This window comes from Neophocaena asiaeorientalis, unplaced genomic scaffold (assembly GCF_003031525.2).
Source record: "Neophocaena asiaeorientalis asiaeorientalis breed wild unplaced genomic scaffold, Neophocaena_asiaeorientalis_V1.1 scaffold171, whole genome shotgun sequence".
Taxonomy (NCBI): domain Eukaryota; kingdom Metazoa; phylum Chordata; class Mammalia; order Artiodactyla; family Phocoenidae; genus Neophocaena; species Neophocaena asiaeorientalis.
This window is the reverse complement of record NW_020174013.1, coordinates 6,981,038-6,996,208: the sequence shown is the minus strand read 5'-3', so window position 1 is coordinate 6,996,208 and position 15,171 is coordinate 6,981,038. Positions and strand designations below refer to the sequence as shown.

At 35.9% G+C, this 15,171-nt stretch overlaps 1 protein-coding gene across 4 annotated transcripts in view; it reads left to right on the top strand.

Moving 5' to 3' along the window:
• THADA (THADA armadillo repeat containing) overlaps nucleotides 1-15,171 on the top strand; it is a 307,233-nt gene that overhangs the window by 75,007 nt on the left and 217,055 nt on the right. For all 4 annotated transcript variants that reach the window (XM_024753496.1, XM_024753497.1, XM_024753498.1 and 1 more), the window contains 2 exons: nucleotides 4,842-4,964; nucleotides 12,041-12,132. In XM_024753496.1, coding sequence (XP_024609264.1) covers nucleotides 4,842-4,964; nucleotides 12,041-12,132 — 215 coding nt within the window. The remainder of the gene's footprint in view (nucleotides 1-4,841; nucleotides 4,965-12,040; nucleotides 12,133-15,171) is intronic.

Below are 15,171 nucleotides of genomic sequence, written 5' to 3'. Positions count from 1 at the left end.
TCACTGCTAACGTTGAGTTAAGTATGTACTTATGTGTGTGTATGAATTTGGGTTAAGTGTTCCTCACAGCTTCACTCCACTCCTCTCCATGGTGGTACACACCTGTCAGATACTTCTTGTCTAGGCTTTCTCAGCAGATGCTTCATAGTAGGGTGTTCCTACCCACCTGTGGGAGGCCCATGCTGGGTCAGAGAACAGACTGAGAGCTGAAGTTTACAGTCAAGTACATATGGTTTTATGTCAGAGCCTGTGGGAGGTATTAAAGGGAAGCCCATGGGCCAGAATGTGGACCGGTGGGAAAGGATAGGGTTTATTAACACATGTCACATAGTGGCCTGTGACTATATGATGTGAAATTTCTTTAAAAATTTTAAATAAAAAGTTACTGATCACCTTTCAGAAATGATCATTTTATTTTCCCCAAAAAAGTGTGAAAAATATAATTGGCTCCATTTTCTTAGACTATCACTTTAAAAAATAACATTGTTTAATAAGAACACCTGAAAATAGTGAAATTTGGTTTTAAAGAGTACTTTAAATTATTACCTTACTCTGCTTCAAGGTCATTAATTACCACTAGTGACCATTTTTATTAAATTGGTGAAAATTTAATATTTTATCTCTGACCAGTTCTTCTAGGTGTTGGATGATGACTTGCTTTCCTTCTCCCCTCCCATGGTTTACTTCTGTATTATTTTTTTATTATCTGTGAAATATTTCAGTACGTAAAAATGTACAGTGAATAATCAACATCCATGAAATCAGTTCCAAGTTTAAGAAGTAAAACGTGGGCTTCGCTGGTGGCGCAGTGGTTGAGAGTCCACCTGTCGATGCAGGGGACACGGGTTCGTGCCCCGGTCCCGGAAGATCCCACATGCCATGGAGCAGCTGGGCCCGTGAGCCGTGGCTGTTGAGCCTGCGCGTCCGGAGCCTGTGCTCCGCAAAGGAGAGGCCACAGCAGTGAGAGGCCCGCGTACCGCAAAAAAAAAAAAAGAAGAAGTAAAACGTTAAAGATACAATTGCATACACTGTGGATTCCTCCATATTCTGTTTACCTTTGGTCCTCCTCATCTGTAATCATTAAACCAAATCATTTCGTGCATTTTTTTCATTCCTTTAAGAGCTTTTTTTTTTTTTTTTTTACATGAATTGTGTTATCTACACATTGTTTTATAGTTTGGCTTTTTTTCAGTCAACATTTTTTAAAATTAGTGAGCTCCAAGTTCATTTTAATTTCCAAGCAGAGTTTCATTGTATACAAATGTTTTCCTTTCTGCCTGGTGTGAAATTTGTGTTTCCCAGTTTTATTTTGCATTTCTCTGATAACTGGCTAGCTTTAACATCTTTCCATGTATTTATTAGGCTTTAGTATAACTTCTGTGAATTGCCTATTTAAAGACTTTGGCTACCTTTAATTTGGTTATTTGTCTTTGTTTTGCAGGAGTTGGGTTTTTTGTTGTTTTAAAATTATTTTCCTGATATTTTTTTCCTTTTTGGTTCTTTGAATTACACGTATCTTCTCCTAGTCTATCACTTCTTTTCACTTTGCTTATTATTCTGTTATTGCCTGGAAGTTTTAAATTTTAATAAAATGGAATATGTCAGCCTTTTCTTTTATGGTTTCTGCATTTGGATCTCATTTAAGAAAGCCTTCCATACCCCAGGGTCAGAAAGATATTTTATATTTTCTTTATATAATGCATCCTTTCCTCTTGTACTATCGTACTAACACCACATCTCATGTACTGTTTCTGTCGATACGCGTGTCTGTTTCTGTGCTCTATTCTATTAGTCTATTAGTCTGTCCCTGGGCCCAAATCACTATTTTAATTACTGTATTTTTTTAAATAAGTTTTGATATCTGGAAGGGTGAGTCTCCTTTTTTTTCCCTTCAGAATTACCTTGGCAATATTTGTCCCATTGCTCTTCCATATAAGTTTTAGAATCAGCTTGTTAAAGTTCAACCAGAAAGCCCTTTTTAAATTTTGGTTGGAATTTAAATTCATTGATTTATTTGGGGAAAATGACTTCTTTTTTTGATACTGAATCTTTCAGTCCATGTACATGGCTTTATTTTTCCACTTATTCAGATCTTCCTTAATGTTTTTCATTACATTTAAAAATAATTTTCCTTAAAAGTCTTACACATCTTTTGTGAAATGTTCAGCAACCTACCTAAATTGCTGTAATTCAACTGATGACTTGTCTGTAAATTCTTTGAATTTTCTTTATAGGTAATCATATCCTTAGTAATGCTAAATTTGCTTTACTCTTCTAATTTTTTTTTTTTTTTTTTTGCGGTACGTGGGCCTCTCACTGTTGTGGCCTCTCCCGTTGCGGAGCACAGGCTCCGGACGTGCAGGCTCAGCGGCCATGGCTCACGGGCCCAGCCGCTCCGTGGCATGTGGTATCTTCCTGGACTGGGACACGAACCTGCGTCCCCTGCATCGGCAGGCGGACTGCGCTACCAGGGAAGCCCTCTTCTAATTCTTTAAAAAAATTTTCTTGTTCTTCTGGCTGGCACTTGTAGTACAGTTTTGTATAGAAATAGAGATAGCAGACATCCTTATGTTGTATCTGATATTTGCTATAGGTTTTAACGTGTCTCTTATCAAGGAAACCAAATTTTATTGAATGCTTTCAAGCATTTTTGAGATAAATGTTTTGTTCTAGAATTTGCAAACATCATGAATTATATTGACTTTTTAATATAATAGGTTCTTTGCCTACAGAGAATGAACTTCCAACTTTGAAATGATAGATTATTTTACACATTGCTAGATTCACTTAAAAATTTGAAAAAAAAATATTTTTTCACATATTTTCACTGGATTCATAAGTGAGATTAACCTGTGGTTTTCCTTTTCATGCTGTACCTGTCCTCATTTTTATGTAAAAGTTTTTTATTGAATTATAACAAACATACAAAGATGTGTACAAATAATATGTTTGCCTCCACAAAGTGAACACATTTCTATAACCAGCAGGAAACAGAACATTTTAGCACCTGAAAGCCCATTCATACTCCTTTCTAATCAGTACCTTTTCCCCAAATGTAACCACTAGCTTAGTTTTAACACCATAGCTTTACCTGTTTTTTTTTTTAATTTCATATGAATGTAACCATACATTATATACTCTTTTGATATGATTTCTTTAATGAACATTAAGTTTATGATATCCATCCATGTTGTGAATTATTCATTTTCATTGCTATGTAATAGTATACAATTTATTTATCCATTCTTCTGTCGATGAAAATTTGGGTGGTTTTAAATTTGGGGTTATTTATTAAGAACAGTACTTTTAAGAACATTCTTTGACACGCCTAATGGTGAACAAATATGTACATTTCTTTTGAGTAGATACTTAGGAGTTGTTATTGAGTATGTGTATGTTGAGCTTTAATAGATACTACCATTTCTCAAAGTAGTTGTCCCTACCTTATTTTGATAGCCAGGTGGTACTGGACTGATAAAATAAACTTGGGCATCTTCTCTTAACAGTTTAAATAAGATTGGGATTATATATTCTTTGAATATTTGGTAGAATTCATCCATAAAATCATGTGGGTCTTTGTGTGTATGTGTTTGTGTGTGTGTGTCTGTCTCTGTGTGTGTGTGTGTGTGTGTGTTATTTTGGTGGGTTTGGTGTCTTGCTTTCTTTTTGGTCTATGAGTAGGATTTTTAACTTGATTTTCTTTATATAGCGGTAATATCTATATAGCTTTTCCATTTCTCCTTGAATTTGTTTTGATTAGTTCTGTTTTCTAGGAAATTGTTCATTTTGCCTTAATTTTTCTAATTGACTAGGGTAGAAATATTTTTGTTTTATTCTCTGATGTACCTTTAGTCATGTCCTCTTTGGTATTCATGATATTGCTTATTTTCTTCTCTTCTTGGTTAGTCTCATCAGAGGTTTGTTTCTATTTCAAAGAATCACCTTTCGGTTTTGTTAATGCTCATAGTTATGTCATTGACGTTTTAAAATTTTCTACTCTTTTAAATTTTCTTTCTCTCTTTTGAGTTTATTGTTCTTTTTCTGTCATCTTAATTGGACGTTTTTTCCAGTTCATTTTTTTATTAAAGTATAGTTGATTTACAGTGTTGTGTTAATTTCTGCTCTATAGCAGTGATTCAGTTATACATATATATGCATTCTTTTTTATCTTCTTTTCTATTATGGTTTATCACAGAATATTGAATATAGTCCCCTGTGCTATACAGTAGGACCTTGTTTTTATCCATTCTGTATATAATGGTTTGCCTTTTTTAAAAATAGATGCCATTTAAGGTGTACATTTCTTTTATGTTCCACTTAAATGCATCGCACAAGTGTCAGTGTGTAGCATCATCATTATTGTTCAGCTCTAAATATTAAAAAGTTTTTTCTTTGACCAGTGTTTTAAAATGTGTCAGTTTTAAAAGTATGTAAAGAAACTGATTCCTAACTTAATTCCACTGTGATCAGAGCATAATCTGTAAGAAATTAATTTTTTGCTGTTTGTTGAGGCTTTGTGGCTAGGTTTGAGGTCATTTTAAAAAATAAATGTTTCATGTGTGCTTGAAAAGAACGTATTGTCTCTATTTGCTAGGTGTGGGATTCTACATAGGTCCATTGGATCAAACTTTTGTATTGCATTGTTCAAATCTTGCTAACTTAAGAAAATTGATTTATCAGTCATTAGGCGTGTTTTATTAAAATCTATTTTATTTGTGAATTATCCATTTCTTCTTGTAATTTGGTAATTTTTTTGTTTGGAGGCTATGCTACTGGATATGTACAGATTTGGAATTACCACAGTCTTCAACCTACAACTGATTTTGAACTTTTTATTCTAGGTTCATGCTTTAAATATCCTTAGAGCCTTGTTCAGAGATACACGTCTGGGAGAAATTATTATCCCTTACATTGCTGATGGAGCTAAGGCTGCAATTCTGGGCTTTACATCACCAGTCTGGGCAGTAAGTGCATTTGCTATTTATTTTCATTGACTTAATTATACCCCTGAGTAGGTTTTAATAAACTAACCTTTCACTGGATGATACAAAATATGTACTGCATTTTATTAAGGAGTTACTCCAAGGGATAAATCCTTTTATCAAGCTACATTTTGACCCTTGGTATTTTATGGTTACATTCTGTCTCCTTTGTTGGCTTATTAGCCATAACTCTTTGTTTTCTTGTTTTAGTATTTGCTTTAGAGTTTATAGTATATATCTTTAACATCACAGTCTGCCCTCAAGTAATATTTTACCATCTTAAAGTATAAGAACCTAGCAATATGTACTCCCATTTCTCTCCTCCCAATCTTTGTGCTTTTATTATACATTTTACTTTTATGTATATTGTAAACCCACACTACATTGTTATTATTTTTGTTTAAACTGTCAGTTATCTTTATTTAAAAACTGACCATTTAAACTATTTTTAAGTATACAATTCAGTGGCATTGAAAACATTCACAGTGTTGTGCAGTCATCACCACTCTCCATTTTCAGAACTTCTTCATCTTCCCAAACAGAAACTGTACCCATTAAATAGTAACTCCCCACATCCCCCTTCCCCCAGTCCCTGGTAACCTCTCTTCTTTTTGTCTCTATGAATTTGCCTATTCTAGGTACCTCATGTAAGTGGAATCATATATTTGTCCTTTCATGTCTGGATTGTTTCATTTAGCATAGTGTTTTCAGGGTTCATCCATGTTGTAGCATGTATCATAATTTCATTCCTTTTTAAGGCTGAATGAAATTCCATCATATAGGTATATGACATTTTGTTTATTCTTTCATCTGTTGATGGACACTTAAGCTGTTTCTTTTTGTTTAGGGTGAATAATGCTGCAGTGAACATTGGTGTACAAGTATCTGTTTGAGTTCCTGCTTTCAATTCATTTGTGTATATCATATAGTAATTCTGTATTTAATTTTTTGAGGAACTGTCAAACTGTGTTCCACAGTGGCAGCACCATTTTATACTCCCATTAGAGTTCCATTTTCTTCACATCCTCGCCGGCACTTGTTATTTTCTATTTTTTTGGTAGCAGCCATCTTAACAGGTGTGAAGTGGTATCTCATTTGATGTTTTGATTGCACTTGATGTTGAGCTGGAAGCAGAATGACTCTGAGTATCTGACTGTGTCTGTTGTGGGCTCTGGGTATCAGTGTATTGAGGGAATGCTGGAAATACACATATGAAAAGGTGAAAAAAACAGACGCAAAACATGAAAATGGGGGAGGTTAAATGCTGAGTCACTTTTTTTGTTTTCTTTTGTTTTTTGCAATATGATTACTGTCCAGAAACTTCTTGATTCAGAACTCTAAGATTGTGGGCAATACCCAGTACAGTTGTCAGATTAAAGAAAGTAAACTTTTACTTTTTTTTAATAATTCCTGGGAGAAACACCATGATTCTATTGTTTTTTCTACATCATTGTGCCTTCTAGAATAAAGGAGACTAACCTATGGTTTGTAGGCACTTGACTGTAGTGTTAAAAAAAAGAAAGACTGGCAAAGGGAGAGGAGAAAAGAAGCTAGACCTTAATATATTACCTGCAGAATGGAGAATTTACTAGAAAGGCAGGCTTTCCAATTAGTGAGCTGCACAAACCAATTCATAACTCTCTGATGAGCCTCTAATTGACAGTCAGTATATTGCAGTGGAGCCCAAGGCACAGACTCCCAACGTAAAGAAGAATCCTCAAGATTGCCAACTGTTGCCTGGAAAATCATACATCTTCCTGTAAGAAAGATAAATGTCTGAAATTCTGTCTAGGAGCATTGCCTAACTACTCCTGAGGACACGGTGTTTACCTTTTACATTTACAGGAAAACGGAGCAATACCTGTATACCGTCAGGAGAGGTAGGTAGGAATGTGGCTTCACCATCAGGAAGAGTAGAGATCATAAAGCTGATTGCCAGAAATGTCAGTATTGTTTTCTTTAAGCCACTCATTCCAGATGAACAGAGAAATGTTCTCTATGAAAGGGCTTTTGGAGAGTGAAACCTGGTGACTTTTCCAACTTTAGGAAAACTGAAAGTATCAGAAATGAATGGATCTTTTTTTTTTTTTAAGTCTTTTTTGGAGACCTTTTAAACAGTAACACATGGGCACTGCAGAAAGTCTGAAAATACAAGCATAAAAGGAAAAGTCACCGGTTTAACTACCATACAGATATAATAATCTTTAGCATTCGAATGTGTTTTCTTTCTCTTTTTTCTATGTGGCTTTTATGTGTGTATAGTACTCATATGCACACATAATCTATAAAAGCCTGCACAAATATATATACGTGCTTATGTATAGTTTTATTTGGGGGGAATCTTCCCTTTTAACACGTGTTTTAAAGGAATCTTTTTTGTTTCTATTCAGTTTGTTTGCTTTACCAGAGAAAATAAACATCATAGCTATAATGATCCATACTCTGACTTAAATATATCAATTGTTCTGTTTCCTTCCTTATAAAAACCTAATCTATGTTGCCAGAACCACGTCAACATACTCAATGAATGTGAAGAAGTCTTCATTTTACAAAACAATTAACCATAGCATGCTGTGTGAAGTTGTTTAAAGAGTGGTTTTTCCTGACTGTGTGTGAAATATGGTTTGATTTACAGAAATCTGATTTGTACACATCTTCTCAGGAATATATCTTGTACCTAAAGGTGACTCCATCTGTACTTTTGGCTTAATTGTTTTTCCTGGCAAGTTAGAGAAAAAAAAAAGTAAAATAAGCTTAATTTTAATTTTGCAGTAAAGGAACATTTTCCAGGAAGCATTCATGTGTATATTTAATAGTTTGTACAGAGTCCTCAATCTTTGTATTGAGACCACACAAATCTCTCAATCTTTGCCACCTATTAGGCATTTTTAAAAGCCAGGGGAAATGTATTGCTGTAAATATATATAAAACATTAGGCATACCTCCTGGTTACAGACAATATTAAACACTAGAAATACAAGGATAAGTAAGACAATCATAATAGTGACTGTCTTATTGACTATTTTCCATGTGCTTGGTATCATTTACATTGATTAGCTCAGTTCATGCTCAGAGCAATCCTGCTAGGTAGATTCTGTTATTAGAATCCCCATTTTACAGATAAAGAGAGGAGAGAGGAGAAATAACTTTGTCCAAGGACATACAACTATTATTTGTGTGATTCTAGAATCTGTGCTATTATCAGGGAAAGTTTTGGGTATTATAGAAATACGGCGAAGGTGTATCTTACTCACCTTGTAGGGTTTTGACCCTGTCCTTAGAAAACAGAGCTGGAGGTGTAGCCTGGGCACCCAGGCTATAAGGTTTTATTGAATGGTACAAACCTACAGCAGCAGGAATGAAGGAAAAAGGGAAGTGAGGCAAGAAAAGAGAAGAGACATTATCAAGCAGGTGTTGTAGGTTAACTTGCAGGAAAACTGAGCTGCTTGTCTGGTCATGTGGTGTATCTTCTAGCCAGGCCATGTGAACCTACCGACCCTGGGAACAGTCCTACCTTCTCTCTCTTATTGGTCAAAGTTCACCCCTTGGGGCATTAACACAACTTGCGCAGGTGTTGACACAACCCTTGGGCAGCTGCTAGAGAAGCCAGATCCCATGCCCTATGATGTAGTATCTCATCTGAATCTGGAAATGGCTGGATGAGCCACAGTCACCATTGGTGTCTGGGGTTTGACACTTGGCTTCCACTGCTGTTGAAAAACCCTACATGAGAGAGTTTCACCGTAGGGGGATGATGGGCTTTGACTGATGCAGTGAAAAGTGAAGGCTCGATTGTGAGGTGGCAGGAGGGAAGGCGGAAGACCAATCAGGAAGCTATTGTAATAGTTCTGCCAAGTGATGATAGTGGCTCAGAATAGAGAAATATTAATAAAGATGGTGACAAGTGATAATTGGGCTTCCCTGGTGGCGCAGTGGTTGGGAGTCTGCCTGCCGATGCAGGGGATGCGGGTTCATGCCCTGGTCCAGGAGGATCCCACATGCCATGGAGCGGCTGGGCCCGTGAGCCATGGCCGCTGAGCCTGCGCGTCCGGAGCCTGTGCTCCGCAACGGGAGAGGCCACAACAGTGAGAGGCCCACATACCGCAAAAAATAAATAAATAAATAAAAGATGCTTAACATCATTCATTATCAGGAAAACATAAATCAAAACCACAATGAGATAACCATTTCATATCCAGTGGGATAGCTATAATTTAAAAGGTGGACCACAACAATTATTGGGGAGGATTTGGAGAACTGGTGAAAATGGAACTCTCGTACAGTGCTGATAAGGATGTAAATGGTACTGCCACTTTGGCAGTTTCTCTAAAGGTTAACATAGAGTTACCATGTGACCCAGCAGATTCACTTCTTGGTATATACCCAAGAAAAGTGAAAACATGTTCACACAAAAACTTGTATGTGAATGTTCATAGCACCATTATCCATAATAGCCAAAAAGTGGAAACAACCCAGTGTTCATCAAATGATGAGTAGATTTTTTTAATGTGGTATATCCATTCAGTGGAATATTATTCAGCCATAAAAAGGAATGGCATACTGATACATGCTACAACATGGGTGAACCTTGAGAATGAAAGCCAAATGAAAGAAGCCAGACGTAAAAGGCTGCATGTCACGTGATCTCATGAATATGAAATATCCAGAATAGGCAAATCCCTAGAGACAGAAAGTAGATTAGTACTTGCCTAGTGAGGGAGAATAGGAAATGACTGTTAATGTGTATAGGGTTTCATTTTGGAGTCATGAAAATATTCTGGAATAAGGTAGTGGTGATAGTTTCCTACTTTGTGAACATAGTAAAAACCACTGAATAGTACCTTTAAGATGGTGAAATTTATGGTATGTGAATTATATCTCAATAACAGGAAAATTAATTTTTAAAAATGTCTTAAAAGTTTATCATTTGGTCACCTTTGGAGGTTACTATGACATGAACTCATTCTGCACACTGGTAAACTTATGGAAATAATTCTGTACTAACTGATAACAGAATGACCAAATAGCTCATGAAGGAAAGCTTTTTTTTTTAAATGGTAGTTTTTCTGAAAATTGTAACTAATTGATGGTAGAATATCACTAATTTGCTATACCTACTGGAATAAGTAATGATAATCACTGGCTACTAATGAGGGAACTTGATGAATGGATCAAGCTGGTAATCTGTTTGATCCCTCTTAACATTACTAAAAGACATTATGTGTCTCCTGCCTTCGGTCTATCAAATCAAACAAGGGAGTTTTCTTTCTTGGTTGGGGTGGCGGATGGGTGCCCATTCACTTTGTAGAACAGTCCTCTACAGTTTTGATAAGGTATGCCTCAGCAGGCATCCTCTTTCATTTCCAGACACTCCTGTTTTAAGTTTACTGCTTCTGGCAGTCTTTGCCAGAAAGTTTGGTTTAGGGCAAGATGGAGTTTGTGTTTTGATTTTTCTTTTCTTTTTATATTTTGGTATGATTCTTGAGAGACGATAGGGTCCTGGATGACGTTACCAAGTCATCTTGAACCTAAGGAGTCTTTGGGAACCAAGTCAATGGCCTAGGTGAGAGATAATCAAGACCTGAGCTAGGACAGAGGCGATGTTGATAGAGTAACAGGACAGTGATGGGTTTGGGGATATTAGGCAAGACACACAGTAGGGACTTCATTAATGTTTGTTAACTGTTGAAGGGACATAAGTGAGTTTGTCCAATTTTAGGGTTGTATTACAATTATGGTATGAATTGTGCCAGTGTATCTGTGGTCCATTTCAAGAGTTACCACACATAAATTGAGTCAGTCATGTGCTTCTAGAGGAGAGGTTGCAAACTGGTGGCTGATAGGTCAAATCTGGCCCACAACTGTGTTTTATTTGGCTTCCACAATAGGTTTTTTTTCCCTTTAATCTGTTGCCAACTTCTCAAAATAGATTTCACATAAAAGTTGGGGTTTCTGGCTTCTCTTGAAAAAGCAGAAGATCTGGCAACACTGGGCTTACATTCCCCTCAAGGCAGCAACTTCAGCTGAAGCTGAATAGTGACTGCATTATACCCAATCCTCTGCTGCCTCTGCCACTCACTGTCCTTATGGGCATTTGAGTTGTGATCCTTACTGCAGTAGTTTCAGGAAGCTATCTTCTAAATCCTACATTGTTACTTTTACCTACCTTTTTTCTTATATTGCTATTTAACACACCATATGGCTCCTATCTAATTAGAATATAAGCTCTGTGTTAGCAGTAAGTGTGTGTGTTCTATTTCTGGACATTCTCCATGGGGTTGGTATAGGGCCTTACACACTATAGGGAAGTCAGTATATATTTATACATCTCTACTCTGATTTGGCAAGGTAATTGAGGAAGCCCAATATCCCATGGCTTTCAAGACATTTTTATGATGCAGGAAAGCGTCTTGACACATTGGTTTGGAAATAGATCTGCTTTATTATTACCATTTGAAGAAATGATTCATGTTTATAGTTTTTTCTTCTTATTTCTGTGAACCAGTTGCCTCAGATAATCTTAGGGTTAAAATTACTTAGGTTACTGCAGTTGTGTGGTTAATAACATTTTGTATATGATATTAAATATTTTATTGGCCATATTAATAATGTGGATCCTTTGAGTTAGGTCTGATAAGTATTTTCTCATAGGTAAATGATTACAGAAAGTAAAAGGAAAGAGCTGAGCTCTTTCTTGGGATATCCATCATCAGAAATGATATGAGAAAATGAATTTATTGTTTCCTTTTAAGTGTTATTTAATGATACAAGTACAAAGGGATAATGAAAACAGTTGGTGGTAATATTAGAAGTATAGGAAAAAGCTGTGTTGTGTGCATGTGGTTGGACAGTAGAGCTCAGTTTAAGAGGAAGTCATTGAGGTAATTACTATAAAGTTATTGAAAATTGTCTACTTTTATGGACATAAACCACATCTTCCTTAGCCCCACACTAGGCAATCAGGTAATGATTTTGAATGTCTAGTTTGAACATTGTAAATGTTGGTTTCATGCCATGAATATTTCTTAACCTTTATTGTGTATTTATTTTTACATTAGGTGAGAAATTCATCCACACTTCTCTTCAGTACGTTGATCACAAGAATATTTGGAGTTAAAAGGGGAAAGGATGAACTTTCCAAAAAAAATAGGTAAGCTTCATCTAATGCTAACTTTACTTTTTTACAAAATATTGTCCTGGGGCTTCCCTGGTGGCACAGTGGTTGAGAGTCCGCCTGCCGATGGAGGGGACACGGGTTCGTGCCCCGGTCCGGGAAGATCCCACATGCCGCGGAGCGGCTGGGCCCGTGAGCCATGGCCACAGGGCCTGCGCGACTGGAGCTCCGCAATGGGAGAGGCCACAACAGTGAGAGGCCCGTGTACGGCCAAAAAAAAAATTGTCCTGGCCAAAAATAATTTTTGGAATTTTGCTTACTTTTATAGATTCATCTAGAGCATAAAACTATAAAAATACTATGGTAAATTAACCTACGCTGCCAAATTCTAATCCCTTGGGCAAAAATGTCTACTGTTTAATAAGTGGACCTTTCAAAGCAGCAAAAATATATATATCAGAGTAGCAAGGGCTGAAATGTAGAGCTTATTTCTCAATGCAACAGCTAAAGTTCGTTTTTTCGTTTTGTTTTGTTTTTGATTTACATCTTCTTCATGTATTCCTGAAATGTCCTATATTGCTTTTTCTTGATGTGTCATCAGGTACTAGCTTGTGCGATATCTTTGCTTTTATAGTAACTGGAAGTTTAAATGTTTATAGTACACTCATCAGGACATGTCCCAGATTACTTTTACATTAACCTCTAACCAAGGGGAGCAGTTACGGATGTTGGTCACACAGAATAAACAATGCTTTTTACTTTTAGGTCTTTGGTGTTATGTTTACTCTCTAAGACATTTTCCTCTTAAGGTTTTTTTTAACGTCTGAGAAAAAAACTTAAATATTTTGATAATGAGTAATTTTTAGATACAATGCACAAGTTCTGTTTGTTGGTTTTTAAAGAAGAGAAGCTTTGAATAGCTGTTTCTTTAGCACTTAGGAGGGTTTAGTGTTAGTCTAGTGGCTTGCAGTTGTTAACACTAGATGTCACTGTCGCTGCATGCTTAATCATTTCTTAGCTTCGTTTGCTATATCTGATTTGGCCCAGTGGTCTTTCTCTTGATGCTCTAGAGATAAATCAGGCCCTATTCCTCTCCTGCCTAAAAAAGTTGATGATCACACTTTTAAGTCAGGTTTTAAGCTCTTGTTTATTAAAATATATTTTCTTGTGATGGAACTAAGTCTTAGGAATGAGAAAATATCATGAAATAATTTTATGATGGACCATTGGTAAATCTAATGAAATCTACTGGTAGTTCTGAATTGTTATTTAAATTGCTATTTATCACCCTATAAAATTCAATAAATATTTAAATAGAAAGCAGTTGGCTGTAAGTGTGAATTCCTTGAGTATACTAAGGAAATACTAGAGAGTTGGTTTTTTTTTAGCTGAGTTGTATTTCTAATGATGATAACATTATTCCTTTGAAAGGTTGATTGTAATTTTTACTATTTAGCTGGTTCCTAAATAAATTCTTCTTGTCACTAGTTTGAAATCACTAATACTTGTTTCTTTTTAGCTTTGCTTATTTTGTTAATAATTCAATAAAGTGCTAAGGTTTAAAACAGTTTGGTCATATATTATAAGGCCATGATAAATAGTGCATAAATAAAATATGAGGTTATCAAACAAGTGAAATTAATGTTTAAATCTGAACTCGAAAATGAAGAAATGCTTTTTTTCCCTTTTACTTTTTATGAAGTGAGTGATTCTTGGATGTGTATACAAATTTTACTTTATACAGGAGAAAATGATCAGATTCATTTTATGTAGGTTGCATCTGAAGGAGGGTGGAAGAATAGCACAATGAAACCACACCGTTGTAATCTCTTTGCCACAGCTTGCTGATGTGAACGTCCATTATAAATTCATTCCTCTTAAATAGGAAAGGTTACAAAATATATGACTTTCTTAGAAAGAGGGAAATAGAATATTCATATAATTGTTTTGAATAAAGCTGAAAAGTGAAATGAAGGTATTAAAAAGTTAATTATTTTTAATGTGATAAGCATTTTTGGTAAGAGTTTTTATTTCAATAACCTGAAGGTTGGTATATGTCATTATATATACAAGGCTTCTGTTCTTTGTTTAACCCTTAAAGAGTATACTTCTCGGCAGGACCCACTAGATATGCTCTGCAAAACCTTTAGTGTCTTAAACTTGCCATTATTTGTAATGATTCTTCTAGCTGTGGTTTGTTTAATTATGTCACTTTTGGATGAAATGTTTATTTACCTGTCCACTACAATATTAACTCCCTGTGGGCAGAACCTTTTGCTTCTATTCTGTGTGTGTATCATGGGCACTGTAAGAATGCTAGTAATAATGATGTCTTGTTGGTTGGTTACTCAACCATTGAATAACTAAACTCAGCCAATGAGACCTCATAGGCCAGTGAAGTCTACTTTCACAGCCACAGATTGTTCTGCGCACAGTCTTACAAATGTGTGGTCTTGATCAGAAGGGAACTGGACAGAAAAAGAACATCTGCCTTTCCCATCGAGTGGAAAAAAGTCTATCCTGGAGTAAACAGACTTGGTTTCTAAGCATTTTGCTACCACTGGAGATGACCTTAATAGACTCCCTTACCCGCTTTGCACTTCAATTTCTCCATCTATAGACCAGGAATAATAAGATCTGTGTTCTGTACTCATAGGGCTATAGGGAGAATAAAACAAACTAGTAACAGTTCATTTTCTTTTAAAATATTGGAAGTCCTATGCAATTAGAGATGTAGTTTGCTTTTTCTCTGTTACCACTTCTATTATTGTACTCATCTCATTGTCTTACAGTTCCCCTGTGCTTTTGGAGTACAGGGTCAGTAACTTATCCTTATTTTTGTATACCTGGTGCCTAGCATAGTGTCTGGCATGTAATGGCCAGAAATACTTGCTTACTGAATAAGCAAATTTTGTTACTAGATGAGAGATGAGAAATCCGGTTTCTCCTCCTGGCTTTGTTGCCATAGACCTGCTATAACCAACTGAAACAAATTAGTTAACCTGTCTGGGCCTTGGTTTTCTCCTCTAAGATAAGAGATTTGGACTATCCTTGAAGTCTCTTTATTTCTATCAA